The sequence below is a fragment of the Coregonus lavaretus genome, assembly GCF_964263955.1.
Source record: "Coregonus lavaretus genome assembly, chromosome: 25".
NCBI lineage: Eukaryota > Metazoa > Chordata > Actinopteri > Salmoniformes > Salmonidae > Coregonus > Coregonus lavaretus.
Genome location: NC_140012.1, coordinates 26,310,884 through 26,321,419, shown reverse-complemented (window position 1 = coordinate 26,321,419; position 10,536 = coordinate 26,310,884). Strand labels below are relative to the sequence as shown.

Sequence of the window (10,536 nt, the reverse complement as noted above, 5' to 3'; positions counted from 1 at the left end):
GTTATTGAAACAAACAATTCTGAAAATCAACCTGCAATAGAGCACGCTGTGAAATATGGTAATGATGGGCGTGGTTATGAGTGATTTTGAACGAACATACATTTGTAATTTTACTCAACAAGCTTGTTCAAATTCATCTCACTTCGAGGAGAGTTTGTTGATTCAACGTACAATTGTAAGGCAACCAGCTGCAATAGGATTGGAAGTTTGCTCAACATTTGGGCATATAGCTGAGCCAACATACCAAACATTCCAAAGGCAAACATGAATTTGACATTTTACTCAAAAAGCTTTTTAAAAATTCAGCTCACTTCGAGCAGAGTTTGTTGAGTGAATAAAGGGCGACTGCGCTTCCTGATTTGGCCTTATTTTAGATTTGGTTATTTAAGAAATGCTAGCGGCCATGACTGAAACGTGAGATGGTTTCGGGACATGATTTGACATGGGTGTCTTTTGTGATTGTGTTCACAGGTGGGAAGAGTTAGACAAATTATTTTGCCAATTAGCTTCAACCGGTTGGTGTGCGACCATAGCAATATTGGTTTGACTTTGGATAGCCTATCTCTGGGGATAGTTAAGGATTGTCAGTAAATTACACAATGTAAATGGGACAATATTTTCATGTTGCACATATTTTGTTGTCTCATGAAATGCTTTCAATATTTGTATATGAATTTCTACAATTTATAGTTGGTTTGAGGTTTTTAAGTCATTGAAATCTGGAGCTATTGACCTTTTAAAATATTGTCTCATGTACACTGTGTAATTTACTGATGGTCCCTAACTAGCTCCATAGGGATATCGAATGTCAAACCAAATTGACCATGGGCATTATGATCAGGTCACTTGCAGCTGCGCTCTGAATTGAAGATTACTTGGGACAGAGAAGAGTTTTGACTGGGCTGAGCGGGAGCTGTCCTCCCATAGGGGTGGGAGGGCCAAGAGACCAGAGGTGGCGGAACGGAGTGCTTGGGTTGGGATGTAGGGTTTGAGCAAAGCCTGAAGGTAAGCAGGTGCAGTTCCCCTTGCTGCTCCATAGGCAAGTGTAACAGGTCAAAGAATTACAGATTTTTGCAACCGTTCATTTTCTATTTTTTATTTTATTTTGTGAGTTGATTTCACCAAAATATTGTATTGTTCAGCATTTCGTGTAGTTTACAGATATTGGGAGAGTTAGTTGTGTAAGTGCGCCCTCTAGAGTGTTGGTTTGGTTATATGCGGAGGGGTCTCATGCTTTTCTCAGTCTGCATTGTACTCGACTGAGAGAGGTATGTGTTCACTTCGGCGTGATATAAACTTGATATACCTGTTAAAACTAAAACGTTTCAGTGCACATAGTAACTTGTATGTATATTATATGATGAGTGTACGTACATTTAATCAAGCCGTGTCGTGAATTTAGTTATTTTTGAGAGTTTGAGAAATTGCTAACTTAGCTAACCTCGTGTTTTGTTTAGCTGTAAGTTAGCAATCGTCATTCTATCCTCTTGTGTTGAAGCCCACGTTGTTCTTTTTATGTTAGGCGGATTCTGGTCGAGGGTAGAGTTTTGAACATTTTCTCTCCTTGATGTTGAACAGGTATGTATTCCCTATATCAGGTTAAAAATATGTGTTCATTTAAAATGTTTTCATGTATTGATTAGTGTTTAATGGCACTGAAAAGCTCAAATGTGAAGGATTACATGTTGCTTCGTGCATATTACTGTATGTATTACCTATTTGAAAGATGGTTTATGTCATGTTCACAGTATTAATGTAAAGGCTAAAAGCTCAGAGTTTTTGGCAGAGAACATGCAATATGACACATACATTATTTTCCAATTATGTTGTATTTTATTCCTTGTATTTTTGAATGTGATTATACTGAGTCTGCATTGTATTCGACTGAGAGAGGCGGATTCTGGTCGAGGGTAGAGTTTTGAACATTTTCTCTCCTTGATGTTGAACAGATTGAGAGAGTTGTACACAATAAAGTGCCTTCAAGTACGCCAGTGTCTTGTCTTCAGTGCACCGGAACACAACGCAGTAGTCGGCAACGAGCAGACCGCGCCGGCTACACAAGCACCAGGGTCTTGAAGATGATGCGAGCTTTGACTGGAAGCCAGTGGAGTGTGCGAAGGAAAGGAGTGATTTGGGAGATCTTAGGAAGGTTGAACACCAGGCAGGCTGTGGCATTCTGGATATGTTGCAGGGGTTTGATGGCACAAGCAGGGAGCCCAGCCAACAGAGAGTTGCAGTAGTCTAGATGAGAGATGACAAATGCCAGGATTAGGACCTGCGCCGCTTCCTGTGTGAGGAAAGGTCGTACTCTACAGATGTTGCAAAGCCCTCAAACTCAACTCTGGACCTCAAAGCCAGTTCCACTGCATTTTTTCATTGTTCACCTCTAATCAGGGACTTATTTTGACCTGGGACCTGGGTGCAATTAAGTATCAGGTAGAAAATAAAACCAGCAGGCTCCGGACCTCGTAAGGTAAGAGTTGAATACCGAAGCATTGTTCCGATGCCTGTATCACTTTATCAGAAGCATGTGATCAATGACGTGCAAAGCTTTGATTAGTCGAACAACCACCTGATTGGTTTGGTATTGGTTTGGTAGAAGAGAAAAAGGCTACGCTGCGCACACGCTACGGGGTGTGGGAAGTCATCTATAATAATTCTAAAATGTTTAATCCTTTTGACCAGCAGGTGCCAGTAGTGTACACTGTGTTGATCAAAGCCTTGAGTAATGAACCCATTTTCGACACAATTGGCTGGAAAACGTCAATGCTTCAGGAAGCTTTGTTTCCCCATCACTATGCGGAGTTATCAACCGTGATGGAGAGGTCTTGGAGTGGGCAGGCCTTTCCCGGGAGGAAGAGCAGCTCCATTTTGTTGAGGTTGAGCTTGAGGTGGTGGGCTGACATCCAAGCTGAGATGTCTGCCAGGCACGCAGGGATGCATGTCGCCACCTGGTTGTCAGAAGGGGGGAAGGAGTAGAGTAGGTGAGTGTCATCCGCATAGCAATGATAGGAGAGACCATGACAACGTTTAATTTAACAACAAAACTCTCTTTATCAACAAAACTCTCTCTGTCCTCTATATTGTTAAGTGTGTTCAGGTGTGTTGGCTGCTGTTGGCACAGCTGCTCTTAATGAAAGCTTGTTTCCTTTGAAATGGGTTATGGTTGAATAGACTAAAATGAACAGCTATATATGCGTAAAAAAAACATGGCATGCTTGTTCCATCCTGGTGAACCAGTGGACTAATTCCAGGGATAGAGAACAGAAGATTGATGCAGTGTTGCAATAAATGTGTTTGCATGATTCATGCATAAGGAAATGAATGTCCATGTGTCCTATCTAGTTAGCCCAAAATAAGCTAGTAGTGTTATTAAAAGGCTTATTGAAACATTCAGTCAAATGTTTAGGGAAGTTATTAAAAAACCTCCAAAGAACCTATAATTCCAGTTCTCAGAGCGCTAATAAAACATCCAAGGCAAACAATCTCAGAACCTCCCTGCAAAATGTTCACTTGTGTTCTCAGAACGTTTAAAAAACGTTCTATTTTACCAGTCAGGAAACGTATGACTCCGTTCCCACAACCAATGTGAAACCAAAAACATACATTCCCACAACTTCCAAGGAACCAAATGTGCTAGCTGGGAAAGCCTCCTGACTTTTTTTTTTGTCTATTGTCTTTAAAGATGCACTATGCAGAAATCAAATAGTAGTCCATATAATTCAGATATGCATAAATCGAGTTATGGTCCCTATAATTCCAGAACTGGTGGAGGAATAAAAATAACTTCTAAATGCCAACTCTTGCAACCACCAGTAACACATACAACACACAATGACACATAGTCATGATTTTCCTTCAGTGACCCAGGTAGATAGTATTACCACAGATTGAACAATGAGGGTTAGTTATAAAAAATATTTGGTATTACATGTGATGCTGTAGATTTTGCAAATGGCATTCGGTCTATTTCTGCTTCAGTGGATCGTTACGTCATCGAACGTCATGTAAATACTATCAGCTGGCTCTTTTCCTAGCAGCAGCGCACTCGATAGTTTGGATTCGTAGTACTGTACTTCTTTCGGATCTGTCATTTCACCAAGACGGAATGATAGTTTGACTGCTCTCAGATAAGACTATCAACACTCGAGTTAAATTGACGAGTTGAAGAAATCTCTCGCTTGTTTCGTTATAAGGATAGCCAGTTGTCCATGCTAGCTTGTTAGCAAAGTAGCGTAGGCTATAAGTTAGCTAGCTAACAACGGCAGCTAACTCCAGCAGAGAGAGACTGGAAATAGACTTCATTGCATAACGTTAACTGAGAGATAAGCTAGTTTACTGACATAATTAGCATCCATATTCTGGGAAAGTGACAGTGAATGCTCAATTCTCAAGACTAACCAGTCAATAGTTGTTGCCTTGCTAACCAGGGCAGGGAGGCTATTCAACAAGCTAACTTTAGCATTCAGATAGATCAGAATGCCTTGACTGAGCTCGTGCGGTAAGTTTGGGGAGAGCTGCTGTACGTACGATAATAGATTTTCTGCGGGGCTGAAAGCTTCGAGGAAGAGGAGTCGTTTTCATTCAGACGTGTCCAGGGGCCTTAACGAACGTCTTTCTCACTAAAAATAAGTCATAGACAATCGTCTCCCAAATGTTGACAGAAAACAGGTGAGTTTATTTCTTACAATAATGCCTTATTTAATTACTATCGACCTCAGTGACTGTTAGCTGTATTTGTCTCTCTTGTAGGCTAATTGATCTCAGCGTATCAGTTTATTATCTCACTTGGTTGTTTTCTTCCCAGAGTTCTGATCAATATGTTGTCATACCCGTGGCTGATAATTTGAACACGTCTGCTCCTGTAACTAGGCTGTGCCTGAGATCGCCTATCTCTCTATTTTGGGTACTTGGTGTTCTCTCACACATACACCCACTCTCAAAATAGGCCTAATAATATATGCCATTTAGCAGACGCCTTTATCCAAAGCGACTTATAGTATATATTTTATGTATGGGTGGTCCCAGCGGGAATCAAACCAATGGCCTTTGGTGTTGCAAGCACCATGATCTACCGACTGAGCCACACAGACCACAAACACAAACAAATTATATTTTTCTCTCTAAGACGGTCACTCTCACACTTTTACTTCCTGCCTATCTCTCTCTCTCACTCACTGTGTACAGGAAGCGGCGGCGTGGTGGAGACAATGAGGGGGACCAGCTGAACCCCCAGGCCAAAAGGTCAGGAGGGGGGCAGGAGGGTCACGCCATGGTGTCCAAGCTGGGCCAAGACGTCTGGGACTCTGAGGTAACAGAACACACACACATATACTTGTGATGGTTTGTGCAACAAGTATTTTCTCTAAGTCATACCTGTTCTTCTCTCTCTGTGCTCCAGTCGTCCAGCAGTGACAGCAGTAGTGGTATCAGTAGTCCTGAGAGGGCAGCGGGAGGAGCCAGCACATATACACAGAGCCAGAAGAACCGCACGTCCCAGGGTCTCCTCAGACCCTCGCCAGAAGACCCTTCCATATCCTCGTTGAGTCTTTATGGCAACGGCACCCCCTATGACCACATCAACAGTGTCCTGAGGGAGGCCCACTTCAGCAGTCTGCAGACCAGAGAACCAGGATCTACGTGACCTCACCTCACCCCTGACCCTTGTTACCCCACTGGAAAAAGCCCATGGGTAGGATCCAGGAAGAAGTTGCCCATAAACTCAAATCTAGAATCAATTTACCCCAGATTTGTGTCTAGGAGCAACTTCATCCTACTGGGATTCAGGATGTGGCAGAAGTGGGTATACATCCTTTGGGCTCTGGACCCAATCCATACCATTGTCCCTGTGCTGTACACCTTGTAATGTGCCATACATAAAGCACACCTACATATCCAATGGCCCACCCACTGTGGTACTACTATATGCAGTATGTACAGTACCAGTCAAATGTTTGGACACACCTACTCATTCCAGGGTTTTTCTTTATTTTTACTATTTTCTACATTGTAGAATAATAGTGAAGTCATCAAAACGATGAAATAACACATGGAATCATGTAGTAACCAAAAAAGTGGTATACAGAAGATAGCCCTATTTGGTAAAAGACCAAGTCCATATTAGGGCAAGACAAGCTCAAATAAGCAAAGAGAAACGACAGTCCATCATTACTTTAAGACATGAAGGTCAGTCAATCCGGAAAATTTCAAGAACTTTGAACGTTTCTTCAAGTGCATTCGCAAAAACCATCAAGCGCTTTGATGAAACTGGCGCTCATGAGGACCGCCACAGGAAAGGAAAACCCAGAGTTACCTCTACTGCAGAGGATAAGTTAATTAGAGTTAACTGCACCTCAGATTGCAGCCCAAATAAATGCACAGAGTTCAAGTAACAGACACAGTTCAACATCAACGGTTCAGAGGAAACTGTGTGAATCAGGCCTTCATGGTCAAATTGCTGCAAAGAAACCACTACTAAAGGACACCAATAAGAAGAAGAGACTTGCTTGGGCCAAGAAACACAAGCAATGGACATTAGACCGGTGGAAATCTGTCCTTTGGTCTGATGAGTCCAAATGTGAGATTTTTGGTTCCAACCGCTGTGTCTTTGTGAGACGCAGAGTAAGTGAACGGATGATCTCCGCATGTGTGGTTCCAAGGTGAAGCATTGAGGAGGTGGTGTGGGGGTGCTTTGCTGGTGACACTGTCAGTGATTTATTTAGAATTCAAGACACACTTAACCAGCATGGCTACCACAGCATTCTGCAGCGATACGCTATCCCATCTGGTTTGCGCTTTGTGGGACTATCATTTGTTTTTCAACAGGACAATCACCCAACACACCTCCAGGCTGTGTAAGGGCTATTTGACCAAGGAGAGTGATGGAGTGCTGCATCAGATGACCTGGCCTCCACAATCACCCGACCTTAACCCAATTGAGATGGTTTGGGATGAGTTGGACCGCAGAGTGGAGGAAAAGCAGCCAACAAGTGGTCTGCATATGTGGGAACTCCTTCAAGACTGTTGGAAAAGCATTCCTCATGAAGCTGGTTGAGAGAATGCCAAGAGTGTGCAAAGCTGACCTCAAGGCAAAGGGTGGCTACTTTGAAGAATCTCAAATATAACAAATATTTTGATTTGTTTAACACTTTTTTTGGTTACATGATTCCATATGTGTTATTTCATAGTTCTGATGTCTTCACTATTATTCTACAATGTAGAAAATAGTAAAAATAAAGACAAATCCTTGAATGAGTAGGTGTGTCCAGTCCTTTGACTAAATGTAGTGTATGTACTCCAGCACTTTACTGAGGGGTCTACTACTCTGTGTTGGTCTCCTTACATGAGTGAGTTGTTGTTGGACATTCTCATTGCCACTGGTGCTATCTACTACAGACAGACATCTGTATGAGTGTCTAAAGTGCTTGCTGTAGCCTAATTAATAAAGAGAAGCACTTTATCATGCCTGTTATTTTCTTGTCCAGGCCAGTACTCATTGTGCTGTTTCGTATGCAAAGCTGAGTGTGAGTTGGTGTTGATTAGTCTCTAGTTACTTTCTATGATTGTCACATTGGCCTAGAGGTTATCCAGAAAGAGAATTTCAAGCCACACTGCCAAGCTTCTTGTACTGATAAGGCGAGGTGCTTTGCAGACTAAAGGCTGAAGTTTGGGTTTGTTTGTGTATCTTGGCATTTCCAGCAGCTGCAGTGAGCATCGACTGCTCATCCTCCCACCACGAAAAAATTAAGAGGGAACCATGAGTCGACTCACTCGCACAGAATACATTTCTCTGTGACTACAGTGGGGAAAAAAAGTATTTAGTCAGCCACCAATTGTGCAAGTTCTCCCACTTAAAAAGATGAGAGAGGCCTGTAATATTCATCATAGGTACACGTCAACTATGACAGACAAAATGAGAAAAATAATTCAGAAAATCACATTGTGGGATTTGTAATGAATTTATTTGCAAATTATGGTGGAAAATAAGTATTTGGTCAATAACAAAAGTTTCTCAAAACTTTGTTATATACCCTTTGTTGGCAATGACACAGGTCAAACGTTTTCTGTAAGTCTTCACAAGGTTTTCACACACTGTTGCTGGTATTTTGGCCCATTCCTCCATGCAGATCTCCTCTAGAGCAGTGATGTTTTGGGGCTGTCGCTGGGCAACACGGACTTTCAACTCCCTCCAAAGATTTTCTATGGGGTTGAGATCTGGAGACTGGCTAGGCCACTCCAGGACCTTGAAATGCTTCTTACGAAGCCACTCCTTCGTTGCCCGGGCGGTGTGTTTGGGATCATTGTCATGCTGAAAGACCCAGCCACATTTCATCTTCAATGCCCTTGCTGATGGAAGGAGGTTTTCACTCAAAATCTCACGATACATGGCCCCATTCATTCTTTCCTTTACACGGATCAGTCGTCCTGGTCCCTTTGCAGAAAAACAGCCCCAAAGCATGATATTTCCACCCCCATGCTTCACAGTAGGTATGGTGTTCTTTGGATGCAACTCAGCATTCTTTGTACTCCAAACACGACGAGTTGAGTTTTTACCAAAAAGTTATATTTTGGTTTCATCTGACATTCTCCCAATCCTCTTTTGTATCATCAAAATGCACTCTAGCAAACTTCAGACGGGCCTGGACATGTACTGGCTTAAGCAGGGGGACACGTCTGGCACTGCAGGATTTGAGTCCCTGGTGGCGTAGTGTGTTACTGATGGTAGGCTTTGTTACTTTGGTCCCAGCTCTCTGCAGGTCATTCACTAGGTCCACCCGTGTGGTTCTGGGATTTTTGCTCACCGTTCTTGTGATAATTTTGACCCCACGGGGTGAGATCTTGCGTGGAGCCCCAGATCGAGGGAGATTATCAGTGGTCTTGTATGTCTTCCATTTTCTAATAATTGCTCCCACAGTTGATTTCTTCAAACCAAGCTGCTTACCTATTGCAGATTCAGTCTTCCCAGCCTGGTGCAGGTCTACAATTTTGTTTCTGGTGTCCTTTGACAGCTCTTTGGTCTTGGCCATAGTGGAGTTTGGAGTGTGACCGTTTGAGGTTGTGGACAGGTGTCTTTTATACTGATAGCAAGTTCAAACAGGTGCCATTAATACAGGTAACGAGTGGAGGACAGAGGAGCCTCTTAAAGAAGAAGTTACAGGTCTGTGAAAGCCAGAAATCTTGCTTGTTTGTAGGTGACCAAATACTTATTTTCCACCATAATTTGCAAATAAATTCATAAAAAATCCTACAATGTGATTTTCTGGAGAAAAAAAATGTCAATTTGTCTGTCATAGTTGACGTGTACCTATGATGGAAATTACAGGCCTCTCTCATCTTTTCAAGTGGGAGAACTTGCACAATTGGTGGCTGACTAAATACTTTTTTCCCCCACTGTATAACAGGCCAAATTCTCCATTGTTCAGGGGAGTGAATTGAACGTTACAGAATGTTCCAATGGAAATTGTATTTTTTTGTTTCTCTCTACAACATTGTTTAACGCAACACACACCACTCAACAGTATAAGCCTCAGACCCAGGGGTATGGGTCAGTCTGTGGGAAGGCCAGTGGGTTCACTGTAACGAGACACAATCTACCATATGGAAGGTGGCATTGCCACACCTCTGCTATTTTCCAGATGCCATCAGAAATATTGAGTTGCAGGGGCCTTTGAGTTTGTGTTTTCCTACAGAATCCAATAACCTGCTCTTCATACTTCCCTGTGCTGGGATCATCTTGGCAACGCTTACCTTCATCACTGTTATAGCCTGTCACCCTAGGAAAGGAAACAAAACACAGGTGGGAGACTGACAGACAACATCTCTGGTCTTGTTGATTTTTTTTTTGGCCCTGTTTGAAAACTTTGAAAAAACATAATTTATTCCTCTTTTCAAGTAAAGTCACTACTTGATTACTTAGGAGGCTGTTCTACACTATGTCCACAAGGGGGCAATCTATACCTAACGATGAACAATCAACAAATGATGGCTGCAAGCAGCAGCCCTGTCAAGTGACAAAATTTCGCAGTGTATGCACTTGTTCAGTTTGAAATTACTATTCGACAATGTAGCTGTATATTTTATTTTATTATGTTACAGATGTCTGGGTACAATAACGCCACTTACTCCAGCATGAATGTGGAACTGCAGCCCCATCAGGACATCCCTGATATCAGTAGTGATCTGTATGTGTCCAGGGCAGAGAAAGGAGAGGTCCAAGCCCTTCTGTTGCAGAACGGGACATACTGCAACTAGCTTTAACTCACACTCTTTTGATTTGGGCTTCTTGTTTGTCTGATTCAAGTCAAATATTGATCATTTGTTAGAAATGGATAGTTCAGGATGAATAATAACTATTGATTAATTCAGTATAACTTCATACTGCTGCAATTTACATTTCCTCTGTTTGTGTGCATTCTACCATTTGACTATTTGCCTTGATGATCCCCAGACCCAGACAGAAGTCTGACCTCTAAAACTAAGTATCCATCCAGGGTATTTTAGAGGATTGGATCCACCTATGGTGATAGATGAGAGCTG

At 42.3% G+C, this 10,536-nt stretch overlaps 2 protein-coding genes across 2 annotated transcripts in view; both read left to right on the top strand.

Annotated features, from left to right (window-relative positions):
• The window catches only part of LOC311100351 (putative nuclease HARBI1), a 1,214,110-nt gene that overhangs the window by 1,119,907 nt on the left and 83,667 nt on the right, over window positions 1–10,536 (top strand). The gene's annotated exons all lie outside the window — the stretch shown is intronic.
• LOC311100355 (protein VCF1) lies at window positions 3,996–7,459 on the top strand. Its single transcript, XM_084141253.1, has 3 exons — window positions 3,996–4,671; window positions 5,188–5,311; window positions 5,402–7,459. The coding sequence occupies exons 1-3, from the start codon at window positions 4,655–4,657 to the stop codon at window positions 5,642–5,644; spliced, it is 384 nt and encodes a 127-aa protein (XP_083997379.1). The 5' UTR covers window positions 3,996–4,654; the 3' UTR covers window positions 5,645–7,459.

Excerpts from the sequence above, each read along its gene's own strand:
- LOC311100355 (XM_084141253.1), top strand. Across the intron at positions 5,312-5,401 it reads AAGACGTCTGGGACTCTGAG|TCGTCCAGCAGTGACAGCAG; the intron begins GTAACAGAACAC and ends TCTGTGCTCCAG.